Below are 19166 nucleotides of genomic sequence, written 5' to 3'. Positions count from 1 at the left end.
TCAGCATGCCAATAGCATGCTCCCTCAAAATGTGAGACATCTGTGGCATTGCGTTGTGTGACAAAACTGCACGTTTTAGAGTGGCCTTTTATTTTCCCCAGCATAAGGTGCACCTGTGTAATGATCATGCTGTTTAATCAGCTTCTTGTTATGCCACACCTGTCAGGTGGTTGGATTATCTTGACAAAGGAAAATGCTCACTAAAATGGATGTTTACTAATGTGTGCATAAAATCTGAGATAATTTTTTGGGTATGTACAATTTCTCGGATCTTTTATTTCAGCTCATGAAACATGGGACCAACACTTTACATGTTACGTTTATATTTTTGTTCAGTATACATAATCTATATGGTTATTGTTTTGTGTAATACACTGCTCAAAAAAATAAAGGGAACACTAAAATAACACATCCTAGATCTGAATGAATGAAATATTCTTATTGAATACTTTTTTCTTTACATAGTTGAATGTGCTGACAACAAAATCACACAAAAATTATCAATGGAAATCAAATTTATCAACCCATGGAGGTCTGGATTTGGAGTCACACTCAAAATTAAAGTGGAAAAACACACTACAGGCTGATCCAACTTTGATGTAATGTCCTTAAAACAAGTCAAAATGAGGCTCAGTAGTGTGTGTGGCCTTCACGTGCCTGTATGACCTCCAAACAACACCTGGGGAGGTCTCTCCTGAGGGATCTCCTCCCAGACCTGGACTAAAGCATCCGCCAACTCCTGGACAGTCTGTGGTGCAACGTGGCGTTGGTGGATGGAGCGAGACATGATGTCCCAGATGTGCTCAATTGGATTCAGGTCTGGGGAACGGGCGGGCCAGTCCATAGCATCAATGCCTTCCTCTTGCAGGAACTGCTGACACACTCCAGCCACATGAGGTCTAGCATTGTCTTGCATTAGGAGGAACCCAGGGCCAACCGCACCAGCATATGGTCTCACAAGGGGTCTGAGGATCTCATCTCGGTACCTAATGGCAGTCAGGCTACCTCTGGCGAGCACATGGAGGGCTGTGTGGCCCCCCAAAGAAATGCCACCCCACACCATGACTGACCCACCGCCAAACCGGTCATGCTGGAGGCTGTTGCAGGCAGCAGAACGTTCTCTACGGCATCTCCAGACTCTGTCACGTCTGTCACATGTGCTCAGTGTGAACCTGCTTTCATCTGTGAAGAGTACAGGGCGCCAGTGGCAATTGCCAATCTTGGTGTTCTCTGGCAAATGCATCCTGCACGGTGTTGGGCTGTAAGCACAACCCCCACCTGTGGACGTCGGGCCTTCATACCACCCTCATGGAGTCTGTTTCTGACCGTTTGAGCAGACACATGCACATTTGTGGCCTGCTGGAGGTCATTTTGCAGGGCTCTGGCAGTGCTCCTCCTGTTCCTCCTTGCACAAAGGCGGAGGTAGCGGTCCTGCTGCTGGGTTGTTGCCCTCCTACAGCCTCCTCCACGTCTCCTGATGTACTGGCCAGTCTCCTGGTAGCGCCTCCATGCTCTGGACACTACGCTGACAGACACAGCAAACCTTCTTGCCACAGCTCGCATTGATGTGCCATCCTGGATGAGCTGCACTACCTGAGCCACTTGTGTGGGTTGTAGACTCTGCTACCACTAGAGTGAAAACACCGCCAGCATTCAAAAGTGACCAAAACATCAGCCAGGAAGCATAGGAACTGAGAAGTGGTCTGTGGTTGCCACCTGCAGAACCACTCCTTTATTGGGAGTGTCTTGCTAATTGCCTATAATTTCCACCTGTTGTCTATTCCTTTTGCACAACAGCATGTGCAATTTATTGTCAATCAGTGATGCTTCCTAAGGGGACAGTTTGATTTCACAGAAGTTTGATTGACTTGGAGTAACATTGTGTTGTTTAAGTGTTCCCTTTATTTTCTTGAGCAGTGTATATTGATGATGTTCAGAATGAGAATAATCTTTATTCACCAAATATAAGCTATTTATATGTACAGTAATTTGACTAGCTGAAATGGTGCTGCATCAATAAACAGAAAGCAAAGCAAGGTTTTTTATATTTGTTTAATCAGGCCACAGGCCACATTGAACGTGTTCGAACTGTGTTCTCTGTTATGATATGATATGATAGGGTGGCAGGTAGCCTAGTGGTTAGAGTGGTGGGCCTGTAACTAAAAGGTTGCTGGTTCAACTACCTGAGCTGACAAGGTGAAATCTGTTGCTCTGCCCTTGAGGAAGGCACTTAACCCTAATTTCCCCGAAGGGTGCTGTACTACTATTGCTGACCCAGTAAAACTACACCTATCTGGTGTGTAAAAATAGAAATGTTAGGAATGTCAGTTTTCAGGTAGATGGGGACCCCCAGTGGCCATGGAGTGAGCTGCAGCTGTTCCAATACCTGAATCCTTCCTCCCCTTTCCTGAAGTGCCTTGGACACTGATCTGACACACGCTCAGTGGGAATAGTCAGAATGGTGTTTATAGCAGAGGAGATTCACAGGGGCATTTGGTGAGTTTAAGGCACATGTGTCGAACTCATTCCATGGAGGCTGAGTGTCTGTGGGTTTTCACTCCTTTGAACTTGATTGATGAATTAAAGTCACTAATTAGCAAAGAACTCCCCTCACCTGGTTGTCTAGGTGTTAATTGAAAGGAAAAGGCAGCAGACGCTAGGCCCTGGAATGAGTTTGACACCCCAGGTTTAAGGGGATTCATGGATATCGAAAAAAAGTGTTTTTGGGCTACTGAGGAAATGCAATGGACTAATTATCTACCCCAAGACAACAACTCTACTGAGACAGACCGATCAAAACTCTAATGAGACAAACCAATCAAAACTACTGAAACAGATCAATCAAAACTCTACTGAGACACAGACCAATCAAAACTCTACTGAAACAGACCAATCAAAACTCTACTGAGACAGACCAATCAAAACTGTTTTGATGTGTTTTGTGTTGTCACTTTTTTCTCTGAGGAAACAAGATGCCTCATCTCGGGGGTTAAACTATTTTCTAACTAAACAAGAGGTGCCCCTACTGCAGGGGTAGCCAACTAGATTCAGCCGCGGCCTGATCTTTGTTGGAGTGGATGGTCAGGGGGCTGGAACATAATTATAATAATTTGTACACTGCAAATTGTCCACAACTACGCCCAAAATTAGATTGTATTTGAAAATAGCAATCATTTTATACCATTGTATTGGGAAATAACAATAATTTCATACCTTGATTACATTGAGACACAATCACATATGTCTATTTTTATTCATGGGAATATGAGGTGAACAGATGACCTAAATCAAACTAATTTTGTGCTGAATTCCTGGTGATTTTAGTCATTTTTTGACCAAAAACTAAAATCCCCCCCAAAGGAAAATACATACATATACAGTGGGGCAAAAAAGTATTTAGTCAGCCACCAATTGTGCAAGTTCTCCCACTTAAAAAGATGAGAGAGGCCTGTAATTTTCATCATAGGTACACTTCAACTATGACAGACAAAATGAGAAAAAAATCCAGAAAATCACATTGTAGGATTTTTTATTAATTTATTTGCAAATTATGGTGGAAAATAAGTATTTGGTCAATAACAAAAGTGTATCTCTTTGTTATATACCTTTGTTGGCAAAGACAGAGGTCAAACTTTTTCTGTAATTCTTCACAAGGTTTTCACACACTGTTGCTGGTATTTTGGCCCATTCCTCCATGCAGATGTCCTCTGGAGCAGTGATGTTTTGGGGCTGTTGCTGGGCAACACGGACTTTCAACTCCCTCCAAAGATTTTCTATGGGGTTGAGATCTGGAGACTGGCTAGGCCACTCCAGGACCTTGAAATGCTTCTTACGAAGCCACTCCTTCGTTGCCCGGGCGGTGTGTTTGGGATCATTGTCATGCTGAAAGACCCAGCCACGTTTCATCTTCAATGCCCTTGCTGATGGAAGGAGGTTTTCACTCAAAATCTCACGATACATGGCCCCATTCATTCTTTCCTTTACACGGATCAGTCGTCCTGGTCCCTTTGCAGAAAAACAGCCCCAAAGCATGATGTTTCCACCCCCATGCTTCACAGTAGGTATGGTGTTCTTTGGATGCAACTCAGCATTCTTTGTCCTCCAAACACGACGTGTTGAGTTTTTACCAAAAAGTTATATTTTGGTTTCATCTGACCATATGACATTCTCCCAATCTTCTTCTGGATCATCCAAATGTTATCTAGCAAACTTCAGACGGGCCTGGACATGTACTGGCTTAAGCAGGGGGACACGTCTGGCACTGCAGGATTTGAGTCCCTGGCGGCGTAGTGTGATACTGATGGTAGGCTTTGACAGAGGAGCCTCTTAAAGAAGAAGTTACAGGTCTGTGAGAGCCAGAAGTCTTGCTTGTTTGTAGGTGACCAAATACTTATTTTCCACCATAATTTGCAAATAAATTCATTAAAAATCCTACAATGTGATTTTCTGGATTTTTTTTCTCATTTTGTCTGTCATAGTTGAAGTGTACCTATGATGAAAATTACAGACCTCTCTCATCTTTTTAAGTGGGAGAACTTGCACAATTGGTGGCTGACTAAATACTTTTTTTGCCCCACTGTACATACATATATTATGTAATTTTTTTTCTACAAACTTTTGAAAACACTTGCTGGCTAGTTTTGCCATTTTTTTCTCGCACTGTGGGTTGCTCTTGCAAAAGAGATTTTCAACCTCAAGGGTATTTTCTGATTGAATAAAGGTTAAACAGTCTTTACCAATCAGAATCTCTGACCCTGTTCTTCTTCCCCTGTCCCTCAGAACTGGTTGAAACTGGTTTGAGCCTGAGAAGAACCCTGAAGACTGGAATACAGACTTGAGCTCCATACCTCAGCTTCTATCTCTGACCTCCTGTCTGTGTAGTCACTAGTTCTGTGGTTGACATCAGAACCAGAGAGAAAGAGCAGATCTCTCTTCCTGATTCTCAGAAAGTAAGTAAAGGGGCAAATCTGAACCTATTGAAGTACCACAATAACAGCTGAAAGAGCTTCAGTGAATGATTCATAGATATAGAAGATTATTCAAATCCAATCACATTTTTTTTGTCACATGGGCTGAATGCAACAGGTGTAGATTTGATCTGTGACATGCGTTGAGCCCTTTCCCAACCATTCAGAGATACAAAGGAAGAAAAATGGTATGTTGTCTTTGGGATGAATTGGTGTCTGACGTTTTGATAGGGAGGAGGGACCTTATCTGACTGACTAGTAACGGATTCTTAACCTACTTTTGTGAGACACAACCTCGATCTGTCTGTAGATTGACTGAACAAACCTGGATACTTCATATATTCATCCTATAGTAAGACATTAACATCAAGGAAGTTAACCTATCCTAACGTGCTTTTTGTCTTAAAACCTTTTAACTAATATTACTCCAGTTGTTTTTAGGTCAATCCTTCATTAACCGGTGACATCACTGTATGTCATCCACTTCTACTGAGTCAGTGTGTGACGAAAACCCAAGAAGTGATGTCACAGTATGACACCCCCTTTTTTATTGGGATATTGTCAATGAGTGACACTTCATGGTTCAACGTGAGAACACAGTGGTAGTTGATTATATGGCATAAATAACCCAAGAGACTAAAACCTCTGGATAGGCCTACAGGTGGATACTAATGGTAAACATGTGCTTCATAGCATCAACAATAAAACAAATAAGTGATAGGAAAAAGAGACATAGATGGAGAGCATATTATGATCGCTGAGCATATAAGCCGTGTGTGTGTGTGCGTGTGTGTGTGTGTGTGTGTGTGTGTGCGTGTGCGTGTACGTGTGTGTGTGTGTGTGTGTGTGCGTGTGCGTGTGTGCGTGCGCATGCGTGTGTGTGTGCGTGTGCGTGTGTGTGTGCGTGTGTGCGTGTGTGTGTGTGTGCGTGCGTAGAGAAGCTCCTGACTAACTGTACCTTTAGCCCACACACTGGTGTGTGTTTATTGAATGTTGTATAACATTAATGTGTTATCTGAATTGGTCTTTGACATGCACATACTCAGGGACAATAACACACACCTGTTCCTTTTTGCCCTTTCAGCCAGCCCAACACGAGGGGAGGTGTCTACTGTCACTTCACTTCACATTATCTACCAGTCCAACACGAGGGGAGGTGTCTACTGTCACTTCACTTCACATTATCTACCAGTCCAACACGAGGGGAGGTGTCTACTGTCACTTCACTTCACATTATCTACAATCCCAACACGAGGGGAGATGTCTACTGTCACTTCACATCACATTATCTACCAGTCCAACACGAGGGGAGGTGTCTACTGTCACTTCACTTCACATTATCTACAATCCCAACACGAGGGGAGATGTCTACTGTCACTTCACATCACATTATCTACCAGTCCAACACGAGGGGAGGTGTCTACTGTCACTTCACTGTGTACTGACATTATCTACCAGTCCAACACGAGGGGAGGTGTCTACTGTCACTTCACTGTGTACTGACATTATCTACCAGTCCAACACGAGGGGAGATGTCTACTGTCACTTCACATCACATTATCTACCAGTCCAACATGAGGGGAGGTGTCTACTGTCACTTCACATCACATTATCTACCAGTCCAACACGAGGGGAGATGTCTACTGTCACTTCACATCACATTATCTACAATCCCAACACGAGGGGAGATGTCTACTGTCACTTCACTTCACAGTATCTACCAGTCCAACACGAGGGGAGATGTCTACTGTCACTTCACATCACATTATCTACCAGTCCAACACGAGGGGAGATGTCTACTGTCACTTCACTTCACATTATCTACCAGTCCAACACGAGGGGAGATGTCTACTGTCACTTCACTTCACATTATCTACAATCCCAACACGAGGGGAGATGTCTACTGTCACTTCACATCACATTATCTACCAGTCCAACACGAGGGGAGATGTCTACTGTCACTTCACTGTGTACTGACATTATCTACCAGTCCAACCATACATTATATTCAGACAGTCTTGGAGGACAATGGAGATTGGAAGCTCAGTAGAGAAATGTTTTCTGGTTTAGCTTGTCATTGAGATATAATTTGTTTTTTACTCCATTGTCCTTCAGTGGTTGAATATTTTGTCCGATGTCCAGTCATTCCAGCTTGATCAATGGCCAAGACAGGCCAGAGAGATTCTGAGGGGAAGTTAATGGTTTTATCAATAAGAGTAACTCACTGGCCACCATACTGTCTGTCTGTGGGTATGTGAACCCTGTACCAATCCCTGATGATGACAATGATTAACACATGTAGAGAGGTAAATGGCAGTGTGGGAGTCTTTATCCCTTTTCAATGATACACAAGCTGACAGAACAGAGTGAACAAGTCAAAGCACTAACTCAGACTGGAGGAAAAAGAACATCATCAATGTTCATTTATAGTTGAATGAACAAGTTGAGCAAACACATCATTTTTAATTGACTGAATTTTTGCCACCGTTTTCTCAAGTTGGATCTAAGTTTGGGCCAACAATTCTTTGTTGTTGTTCAGGTAACACTTAGCTCCAAAAGTTGAGTAAACAAAAAAATTGTATGTGGAACCAGTTACTTAATTAGTTGAAACAATATATATTTTTTTTTTTTTTTTTTTTTTTTACAGTGTGTGTTCTCAATGTAATTAATAACAGAAACTGTTTTGGCCTAAAGCTGAACAATTACAAGTAGAGGTAAGGGGCATTGGAGTGTGATAGTAACTCAATTTTTATTTATTTAACTAGGCAAGTCATTTAAAAAGATATTCTTAATTACAATGCCTGCCTACACTGGCCAAACCCAGACGATGCTGGGCCAGTTGTGCACTGCCCTATGGGACTCCCAATCACGACCGGATGTGATACAGCCTGGAATTGAACCAGGGACTGTAGTGACGCCTCTTGCACTGAGATGCAGTGCCTTTGCCCACTGCACCCCTGGGGAGTTTTACTGTAGTCTAGTCCTAGATAATTTATAGTCATTGTTCACTCTATGTTCTAGGCACGTCAATAGATGGAACAGTCAATAAGATGTTCATTTTGCTGAACTGGTAGGCTCTCCATTCTTTATAAGAGATTGGACATTGGCTATATGGATGCCCACTGTTGGTTCACGATGTTGTGAGAGAGAAAAATAATATCACTTTTTTAGAGTAGCGGTGGTTGTCTCTCAAATAGCGGCAACATGAGATGGCCATGTTCGGTATCTAATGTAATAACAAATACACACACTCAGCCATAACCCTATAGGTCATTGTCGCCTCCCTTAAAGCAGCTCCTGACGTCGAAGTCAAGGACAGACATACGTTTGATGGACATCAGGTGTGATTTGAGCAGGGGCGGCACGCGGCAGTAAATGATGTCACCCCCGTGTAACTATGATATAAGAGAAGCGCTGCTGCCTCCCTTGTTTCTCTATTGTGAGAGCGAAACAGAGGTAGACAAAGAGAGGACAGCACCGGAGCTGGGGGTAAGCACCGATAGTGGACCAACTGGCGGGAAAGAAGCGGTGAGTTTATCTAACAACCATTATGTATTTGTAATGTGCTCGACCGGATCTTCCGTTAGACTTTGTAATGTCAACTGCTTTTTCTAATAGCCTACAAGACAAGTCTAAACTATAGCCTATACTACACCACTATTTCAAAAGTAGGCTTAATAAATATGAAGTAGACTTCTGGGACATATTGAGGGTGTTAATTCACTACTGAGTCCAGACCATAGATATAGAATCTCATTCTAGTCCTGTGGGCAAGATGTCATGAACCGGAGTCAGTATCATGCAACCAGTTCGTTATCGTTTAATGAATTCGCACGCACGCCCATGATGAGTTCAAGCCTGTGGGTTAGCCCCTTAAATGCTTTATTGCAGGTGTCAAAGTTTGTCTTTCCCCAGACTCTTGAGGACGCTTAAATATCTTACCGTTACACGTCTTTGCGATCTCACCTGTACGGTTGTACCTGTTTGTATTGTTTCTTACATGCCATAAGACCCAGACATGGGCAAGAAGGACGAGATAGCTGTGGCCAAAGTCAAGATTGAGCAAAACGGAGACATTGGGTAAATATTTAGGTGCTATGCTGAGAATGTTGTCTTTGGGTGTTTGTATTTAGTCAACAATCGATTTGAATTATTATTCCTTCATTGGAATTACGGTCTAGTTCCTGAGTTAACTAACTCAATAACTTAATAACTTTATCTACCGTTTTTAAAGTTTAAAGATTATTACATAAAATTGATTTATAAAATGACGTAGATATTCTGTCTCTGCTAGAGAGGATAAAGATGAAGAGAAAAAGGGGGAGAAAGAGCCAAAGATGCCGATGATTGGCGCCATAGCTCTGGTGAGTAGCCGAGATAAACTGTCACATACTTCTCCAGCTTTACACACTGTAGACTATTTATTATCAGGGCCCTGAGGTATTATTTGTGTGTGTGTGTGCGTGCGTGTGTGTGTGTGTATGGGTGGGTGGTTGTGCGAAGGTGTGTGCATGTGACTTGTGTGCCTGCATGTGAACGTGTGCGTGCAACGTGCTTGCATGTGTGTAAAGTTAGAACCGAGATCAGACATGAATGTGGAAATAGGGGGGGGGGGGGTGGGAGTGGTCTGTTTCCTCTGGTCCCCTGCTGGGCCTGTAGAATAGCTGAAGGTTGAATTTCCTCTGTTTCCCTGCTGGGCCAGTAGAATAGCAGAATATTGAATTTCCTCTGTTTCCCTGCTGGGCCAGTAGAATAGCTGAAGGTTGAATTTCCTCTGTTTCCCTGCTGGGCCAGTAGAATAGCTGAAGGTTGAATTTCCTCTGTTTCCCTGTTGGGCCAGTAGAATAGCTGAAGGTTGAATTTCCTCTGTTTCCCTGCTGGGCCAGTAGAATAGCTGAAGGTTGAATTTCCTCTGTTTCCCTGCTGGGCCAGTAGAATAGCTGAAGGTTGAATTTCCTCTGTTTCCCTGCTGGGCCAGTAGAATAGCTGAAGGTTGAATTTCCTCTGGACCCCTGCTGGGCATGTAGAATAGCAGAAGGTTGAATTTCATCTGTTTCCGTCCTGGGCCAGTAGAATAGCTGAAGGTTGAATTTCCTCTGTTTCCCTGCTGGGCCAGTAGAATAGCAGAATATTGAATTTCCTCTGTTTCCCTGCTGGGCCAGTAGAATAGCTGAAGGTTGAATTTCCTCTGTTTCCCTGCTGGGCCAGTAGAATAGCTGAAGGTTGAATTTCCTCTGTTCCCCTGCTGGGCCAGTAGAATAGCTGGTTAAACTTCCTCTGGTTAGGAGCCTCTACCACTGGAGATACATACTGGAGTTCTACATACAAAATGACTCAAGAGTATTCATTACCTTCATATGTTCTCTTTCTCTCTCTGCTCATCTGTCCATCTCTGTCCCTTTTTTCCTCTCCACTTATCCTTCCCCCCTTTAATTCTTTCTCCCCTTCCCTCTCCCCTGCCATTTCTCACTCCCTTTCTCTCTATCCTTCCCAATCTCTCACTTTCCTCATATCCCCACCCTGCCCCTCATTCTCTCTCCTCTTCCCCCATGCCTCTATAGTTCAGGTTTGCTGATGGTTGGGACAGGTTGATGATTGTGCTGGGGACCATCATGGCTATGGTTAATGGAACGGTCCTCCCTCTCATGTGTATCGTCTTTGGGGACATGACTGACAGCTTCATAGGAGACTCCATACAGACACAGAATAACTTCACCAGTGAGTCAGTCCCTACACACACACACACACACACACACACACACACACACAAGCATGCACGCAACCATACACACACACACACACACACACACTCTCTGAAAGGACAACACCACCACTTTTCAACCTCATTTTCATCTCCAACGCAATACCAGTGCCTACATGTGAAAACGACGCATTTCTACATCTTTTAAAAAATATATAAAGTTAAGTAGTTATACCTGATGACATCATAAAAAGCTAAAACATTTTAAAAAAAACAGTGATTTTCAAACAATATGAGATTTGAGGTGATGCGGGGAGCAAGAAATTACCCTCTGGCTAGAAACTCAATTGCAGGTTTTGAAAATCACAGTTTTTTGTCACAGATGACACTTTTTTAGGACCTTTCTTCTTGTCTTTTTAACCACAGATCATAGAAACAGGCTGTTTTCACATGTAGACACTGGTTTGGTGTTGGAGATAATGAACATGAGGTTGAAAAGTGGTGGAATTGCCCTTTAACTGTCTAACTGTCACATCTTTTCCTGCTCTAGACATCACATTCCCTGTTTCCAACACCACTCTTGGAGAGGAGATGACGGGGTGAGGCTAAGACTCAATTATATTTCAGTTTACCAAGAAGGGAGTAGTTCCTGATCTTTGACCGGATCTATTTCAGAGGCTCCGTATCCGTGAGTCCGCAAATTCTCACAGTATCTCACGGGAACTTGGACTTCATCTATTTTCATAACCTAGACAGGGTGAACTGCATAGTTAAAGGGCAATTCCACCACTTTTCAACCTCCTATTCATTATCTCCAGCACCATACCAGTGTCTACATGCGGAAAGTATTCAGACCCCTTGACTTTTTAACATTTTGTTATGTTACAGGCTTATTCTAAAATTGATTAAATTGTTTTTCCCCCCCTCATCAGTCTACACACTATACCCCATAATGACAAAGAAACAACTTTGAAATGTTAATTTATATTAAAATTCAACTGAAATATCACATTCACATAAGTATTCAGACCATTTCAAATCAAATCAAATCAAATTTTATTTGTCACATACACATGGTTAGCAGATGTTAATGCGAGTGTAGCGAAATGCTTGTGCTTCTAGTTCCGACAATGCAGTAATAACCAACAAGTAATCTAACTAACAATTCCAAAACTACTGTCTTGTACACAGTGTGAGGGGATAAAGAATATGTACATAAGGATATATGAATGAGTGATGGTACAGAGCAGCATAGGCAGATACAGTAGATGGTATCGAGTACAGTATATACATATGAGATGAGTATGTAAACAAAGTGGCATAGTTAAAGTGGCTAGTGATACATGTATTACATAAGGATACAGTCGATGATATAGAGTACAGTATATACGTATGCATATGAGATGAATAATGTAGGGTAAGTAACATTATATAAGGTAGCATTGTTTAAAGTGGCTAGTGATATATTTACATCATTTCCCATCAATTCCCATTATTAAAGTGGCTGGAGTTGAGTCAGTGTCAGTGTGTTGGCAGCAGCCACTCAATGTTAGTGGTGGCTGTTTAACAGTCTGATAGCCTTGAGATAGAAGCTGTTTTTCAGTCTCTCGGTCCCAGCTTTGATGCACCTGTACTGACCTCGCCTTCTGGATGATAGCGGGGTGAACAGGCAGTGGCTCGGGTGGTTGATGTCCTTGATGATCTTTATGGCCTTCCTGTGACATCGGGTGGTGTAGGTGTCCTGGAGGGCAGGTAGTTTGCCCCCGGTGATGCGTTGTGCAGACCTCACTACCCTCTGGAGAGCCTTACGGTTGAGGGCGGAGCAGTTGCCGTACCAGGCGGTGATACAGCCCGCCAGGATGCTCTCGATTGTGCATCTGTAGAAGTTTGTGAGTGCTTTTGGTGACAAGCCGAATTTCTTCAGCCTCCTGAGGTTGAAGAGGCGCTGCTGCGCCTTCTTCACAATGCTGTCTGTGTGAGTGGACCAATTCAGTTTGTCTGTGATGTGTATGCCGAGGAACTTAAAACTTGCTACCCTCTCCACTACTGTTCCATCGATGTGGATAGGGGGGTGTTCCCTCTGCTGTTTCCTGAAGTCCACAATCATCTCCTTAGTTTTGTTGACGTTGAGTGTGAGGTTATTTTCCTGACACCACACTCCGAGGGCCCTCACCTCCTCCCTGTAGGCCGTCTCGTCGTTGTTGGTAATCAAGCCTACCACTGTTGTGTCGTCCGCAAACTTGATGATTGAGTTGGAGGCGTGCGTGGCCACGCAGTCGTGGGTGAACAGGGAGTACAGGAGAGGGCTCAGAACGCACCCTTGTGGGGCCCCAGTGTTGAGGATCAGCGGGGAGGAGATGTTGTTGCCTACCCTCACCACCTGGGGGCGGCCCGTCAGGAAGTCCAGTACCCAGTTGCACAGGGCGGGGTCGAGACCCAGGGTCTCGAGCTTGATGACGAGCTTGGAGGGTACTATGGTGTTGAATGCCGAGCTGTAGTCAATGAACAGCATTCTCACATCGGTATTCCTCTTGTCCAGATGGGTTAGGGCAGTGTGCAGTGTGGTTGAGATTGCATCGTCTGTGGACCTATTTGGGCGGTAAGCAAATTGGAGTGGGTCTAGGGTGTCAGGTAGGGTGGAGGTGATATGGTCCTTGACTAGTCTCTCAAAGCACTTCATGATGACGGAAGTGAGTGCTACGGGGCGGTAGTCGTTTAGCTCAGTTACCTTAGCTTTCTTGGGAACAGGAACAATGGTGGCCCTCTTGAAGCATGTGGGAACAGCAGACTGGTATAGGGATTGATTGAATATGTCCGTAAACACACCGGCCAGCTGGTCTGCGCATGCTCTGAGGGCGCGGCTGGGGATGCCGTCTGGGCCTGCAGCCTTGCGAGGGTTAACACGTTTAAATGTCTTACTCACCTCGGCTGCAGTGAAGGAGAGACCGCAAGTTTTCGTTGCAGGCCGTGTCAGTGGCACTGTATTGTCCTCAAAGCGGGCAAAAAAGTTATTTAGTCTGCCGGGGAGCAGGACATCCTGGTCCGTGACTGGGCTGGATTTCTTCCTGTAGTCCGTGATTGACTGTAGACCCTGCCACATGCCTCTTGTGTCTGAGCCGTTGAATTGAGATTCTACTTTGTCTCTGTACTGACGCTTAGCTTGTTTGATAGCCTTGCGGAGGGAATAGCTGCACTGTTTGTATTCGGTCATGTTACCAGACACCTTGCCCTGATTAAAAGCAGTGGTTCGCGCTTTCAGTTTCACACGAATGCTGCCATCAATCCACGGTTTCTGGTTAGGGAATGTTTTAATCGTTGCTATGGGAACGACATCTTCAACGCACGTTCTAATGAACTCGCACACCGAATCAGCGTATTTGTCATTTACTCAGTACTTTGTTGAAGCACCTTTGAAAATGATTACAGCTTCAAGTCTTCTTGGGTATGATGCTACAAGCTTGAGGAGTTTTTCCAATTCTTCTCTGCAGATCCTCTAAAGCTCTGTCAGATTGGATGGGGAGCATTGCTGCACAGCTATTTTCAGGTCTCTCCAGAGACGTTTGATCAGGTTCAAGTCCGGGCTATGCCTGGGCCACTCAAAGACATTCAGAGACTTGTCCCGAAGCCACTCCTGCGTTGTCTTGGCTGTGTGCTTAAAGTCATTGTCCTGTTGGAAGGGGAATCTTCTCACCAGTCTGAGGTCCTGAGCTCTCTGGAGCAGGTTTTCATCAAGGATCTCTCTGTAATTTGCTCCGTCATCTTTGCCTCAATCCTGACTAGTCTCCCAGTCCCTGCTGCTGAAAAACATCCCCACAGCATGATGCTGCCACCACCATGCTTTACTGTAGGGATGGTGCCAGGTTTCCTCCAGGCGTGACACTTGGCATTCAGGCCAAATCACATTTAATTTGTCACATACGCTGAATATAGGTAAAGTTATTAAAGTGACTATAATAACAGACAGTAGCAGCAGCGTAGAGTGAGGGGAGGGGGTAATGCAAATAGTCTGGGTAGCCATCTGATTAGCTGTTCAGGAGTCTTATGGCTTGGTGGTAGAAGCTGTTTTAGAAGCCTCTTGGAGCTAGACTTGGCGCTCCAGTAACGCTTGCCATGCAGTAGCAGAGAGAACAGTCTATGACTGGGGTGGCTGGAGTCTTTTTTTTTTTCTTTTTTTAAATTAATTTTACCCCTTTTTCTCCCCAATTTCGTAGTATCCAATTGTTGTAGTAGCTACTATCTTGTCTCATCGCTACAACTCCCGTACGGGCTCGGGAGAGACGAAGGTTGAAAGTCATGCGTCCTCCGATAGACAACCAACCAAGCCGCTGCTTCTTTAACACAGCGCACATCCAACCCGGAAGCCAGCCGCACCAATGCGCCGGAGGAAACACTGTGCACCTGGCCACCTTGGCTAGCGTACACTGCGCCCAGCCCGCCACAGGAGTCGCTGGTGCGCGATGAGACAAGGACACCCCTACCGACCAAGCCCTCCCTAACCCGGGCGACGCTAGGCCAATTGTGCGTCGCCCCACGGACCTCCCGGTCGCGGCCGGTTACGACAGAGCCTGGGCGCGAACCCAGGACTCTGATGGCACAGCTGGCGCTGCAGTACAGCGCCCTTAACCACTGCGCCACCCGGGAGGCCCTGTGGCTGGAGTCTTTAACAATTTTTAGGGCCTTCCTCTGACACTGCCTGGTATAGACTGGGACTTACGAAAGCTAAGGCTATCTTTTTCAAACAGAAATTTGCATCCTGTAGCACTAATTCCGAAAAGTTTTGGGACACTGTAAAGTCCATGGAGAATAAGAGCACCTCCTCCCAGCTGCCCACTGCTCTGAGGCTAGGAAACACTGTCACCACCGATAAATCTACAATAATCGTTCATTTCAATAAGCATTTTTCCATGGCTGGCTATGCTTTCCACCTGGCTACCCCTACCCTGGCCAACAGCTCGGCACCCCCTGCATAAACTTGCCCAAGCCCCCCCTTGCTTCTCCTTCCCCCAAATCCAGAGAGCTGATGTTCTGAAAGAGCTGCAAAATCTGGATCCCTACAAATTAGCTGGGCTAGACAATCTGGACCCTCTCTTTCTAAAATTATCCACAGAAATTGTTGCAACCACTATTACTAGCCTGTTCAACCTCTCTTTTGTATCGTCTGAGATCCCCAAAGATTGGAAAGCTGCCACTGTCATCCCCCTCTTCAAAGGGGGGAGACACTCTAGACCCAAACTGTTATAGACCTATATCCATCCTGCACTGCCTTTCTAAAATCTTCGAAAGCCAAGTTAACAAACAGATCACCGACCATTTTGAATCCCACCGTACCTTCTCCACTATGCAATCTGGTTTCCGAGCTGGTCATGGGTGCACCTCAGCCACGCCCAAGGTCCTAAACAATATCATAACTGCCATCGATAAAAGACAGCCGTCTTTCGACCTGGCCAAGACTTTCGACTCTGTCAATCATCGCATTCTTTATCGGCAGACTTGCTTTCTCAAATAACTGCCTCACCTGGTTCACCAACTACTTCTCAGATAGAGTTCAGTGTGTCAAATCGGAGGGCCTGTTGTCCGGACCTCTGGCAGTCTCTATGGTGGTGCCACAGGGTTAAATTCTCGGGCCGACTCTTTTCTCTGTATACATCAATGATGTCGCTCTTGCTGCTGGTGATTTTCTGATCCACCTCTATGCAGACTATACCATTCTGTATACATCTGGCCCTTCTTTGGAAACTGTGTTAACAAACCTTCAAACGAGCTTAAATGCCATAAAACACCCCTTCCGAGGCCTCCAACTGCTTTTAAATGCTAGTAAAACTAAATGCATAATCTTCAACCGATTGCTGCCCGCACCCACCCGCCCGACTAGCATCACTGCTCTGGACGGTTCTGACTTAGAATATGTGGACAACTACAAATACCTAGGTGTCTGGTTAGACTGTAAACTCCCCTTCCAGACTCATATTAAGCATCTCCAATCCAAAATTAAATCTAGAATCTGCTTCATATTTCACAAACAAAACCTCCTTCACTCATGTTGCCAAACATACCCTCGTAAAACTGACTATCCCACCGATCCTTGACTTCGACGATGTCATTTACAAAATAGCTTCCAACACTCTACTCAGCAAACTGGATGTAGTCTATCACAGAGCCATCAGTTTTGTCACCAAAGCCCCAAATACTACCCACCACTGCGACCTGTATGCTCTCGTTGGCTGGCCCTCGCTACATATTCGTCGCCAAACCCACTGGCTCCAGGTCATCTACAAGTCTATGCTAGGTCCCTGCCTTATCTCAGCTCACTGGTCACCATAGCAACACCCACCCGTAGCAGGCGCCCTAGCAGGTATATTTCACTGGTCACCCCCAAAGCCAACACTTCCTTTGGCCACCTTTCCTTCCAGTTCTCTGCTGCCAATGACTGGAACGAATTGCAAAAATCACTGAAGCTGGAGACTTATATCTCCCTCTCTAACTTTAAGCATCAGCACCATCTCCACAGAGGAATTCTAGAGCTCTGTCAGTGACCACCTCCCTGACCAAGGCCTTTCTCCCCCGATTGCTCAGTTTGGCCAGGTGGCCCGCTCTAGGAAGAGTCTTGGTGGTTCCAAACTTCTTGAGGACCTTCAATGCTGCAGAAATGTTTTGGTACCCTTCCCCAGATCTATGCCTCAACAAAATCCTGTCTCGGAGCTCTACGGACAATTCCTTCGACCTCATGGCTTGGTTTTTCCTCTGACATGCACTGTCAACTGTGGGACCTTATATAGACAGGTGTGTGCCTTTCCAAATCATGTCCAGTCAATTGAATTTACCACAAGTGGACTCCAATCAAGTTGTAGAAACATCTCAAGGATGATCAATGGAAACAGGATGCACCTGAGTTTAATTTGAGTCTCATAGCAAAGGATCTGAATACTTATGTAAATAAGGTATTTCTGTTTTAAATGTTTAATAATTTTGCAATAATTTCAAAAAAACTGTTTCAGCTTAGTCATTATGGGGTATTGTGATGTCATTATGGGGTATTGTGATGTCATTATGGGGTATTGTGTGTAGATTGCTGAGGAAATGTATTTTTTTTAACCCATTTTAGAATAAGGCTGTAAAGTAACAAAATGTGGAAAAAGTCAGGGGGTCTGAATACTTTCCGAAGGCACTGTATGTGAACACAGTGTTTTTATGTCCTGTGGTTAAAAAGATCAGATGAAAAATATAAAAATGTAATGTCATTTAAAGTAAACACAATGAGATGAAGCGGTGACGCGGGGAGCAGGACAACTGCACTCCACCCTGGCTTTTTACTTAACCACCAACATGGAACAGGACAACTGCACTCCACCCTGGCTTTTTACTTAACCACCAACATGGAACAGGACAGCGTCTGGACAAGAACACACAACGACATTAATGCAGACACAGGGAACACACGGGGAAGCAGACAGTTATTGATAGGACAATCAACAAAGGGAAGGAGTCCAGGTGAGTCCAATGAGCGCTGCTGCGCATAATGAGCGCCAGACAGGGAGAGCGGGAGCAGGCGTGACATGAATGATGTCATAGGGTAGGATTGTGTGGGACCTTTTATTTTGAACCACAGAACGTTGAAACACACCGATTTGACATATTTCAGATATGTGAACAGATACAGAGCCTCAGAATTGAAAGATCCGGCCCCAGATAAGGAGCTACTTCCCTATAAAATACATTGTAACGTCAAATGGTATATTCAAGGGATCACCTTTACCTCTCTGCCTTTGTGCCTCAGTATCCTTGCTATTTACTCCATAATGGATGGCATTTTGTATAGATTTATATGTATAGATTCACCTGCGTAATGTAAACACACGAACAGTCATGTTTACAAAGTCATTATTCCATAACATGTACCCCTGTGCCCCAATTATCTACAAACCATCATTAAGGTTTTGTATGTCTGGATGTGTGTGTGTTGACCAGCCGTATGTCTGTATTCCAGCCATGCTATCTACTACTCTATAATGGGTGCGGTGGTGTTGGTAGCAGCCTACATGCAGGTGGCCTTCTGGACCCTGGCGGCAGGCAGGCAGGTCAAACGCCTCAGGAAGCTCTTCTTCCACTGCATCATGCAGCAGGAGATCGGCTGGTTCGACGTCAACGAGACGGGAGAACTCAACACCCGCCTAACAGAGTGAGGAGATACCTATATGAATGGATTGGCGTTTATAGGGGAAGGTGTTTTACATTGATACCATCTGGATGTAGCTTCAGGGTTTAAACAGCCCTGTTCAATCAAATATGTGGAGTGTGTGTGTATCTGTGTGTGTGAATGTGTGTATGTGTGTGTGTGTATGTACGTGTGTTTGCGTATGTGTGTGTGTGTATGTGTGTGTGTGTGTGTGAGTGTATGTGTATGTGAGTGTATGTATGTGTGTGTGTGTGTGTGTGTGTGTGTGTATGTGTTTTATTCGGTATTTCCTCCCCTCCACAGTGACATCTATAAGATCAACGAG

General features: G+C 44.6%; 1 protein-coding gene across 4 annotated transcripts in view; it reads left to right on the top strand.

Moving 5' to 3' along the window:
- Positions 1-8385: 8385 nt before the first annotated feature.
- LOC139387867 (ATP-dependent translocase ABCB1-like) overlaps positions 8386-19166 on the top strand; it is a 32798-nt gene continuing 22017 nt past the window's right edge. For 2 of the 4 annotated variants that reach the window (XM_071134192.1, XM_071134172.1), the window contains exons 1-7: positions 8386-8495; positions 8978-9047; positions 9262-9331; positions 10529-10685; positions 11219-11267; positions 18653-18844; positions 19145-19166. The exon at positions 19145-19166 is cut by the window's right edge and continues 150 nt beyond it. In XM_071134192.1, coding sequence (XP_070990293.1) covers positions 8986-9047; positions 9262-9331; positions 10529-10685; positions 11219-11267; positions 18653-18844; positions 19145-19166 — 552 coding nt within the window. In that variant the 5' untranslated portion in view covers positions 8386-8495; positions 8978-8985. Of the gene's footprint in view, positions 8496-8977; positions 9048-9261; positions 9332-10528; positions 10686-11218; positions 11268-18652; positions 18845-19144 lie in introns of those variants that run through there. The other 2 variants (XM_071134182.1, XM_071134200.1) reach the window with 2 other exon arrangements.

This window comes from Oncorhynchus clarkii, chromosome 3, assembly GCF_045791955.1.
Source record: "Oncorhynchus clarkii lewisi isolate Uvic-CL-2024 chromosome 3, UVic_Ocla_1.0, whole genome shotgun sequence".
NCBI lineage: Eukaryota > Metazoa > Chordata > Actinopteri > Salmoniformes > Salmonidae > Oncorhynchus > Oncorhynchus clarkii.
This window is presented reverse-complemented; position numbering and strand designations above follow the sequence as displayed.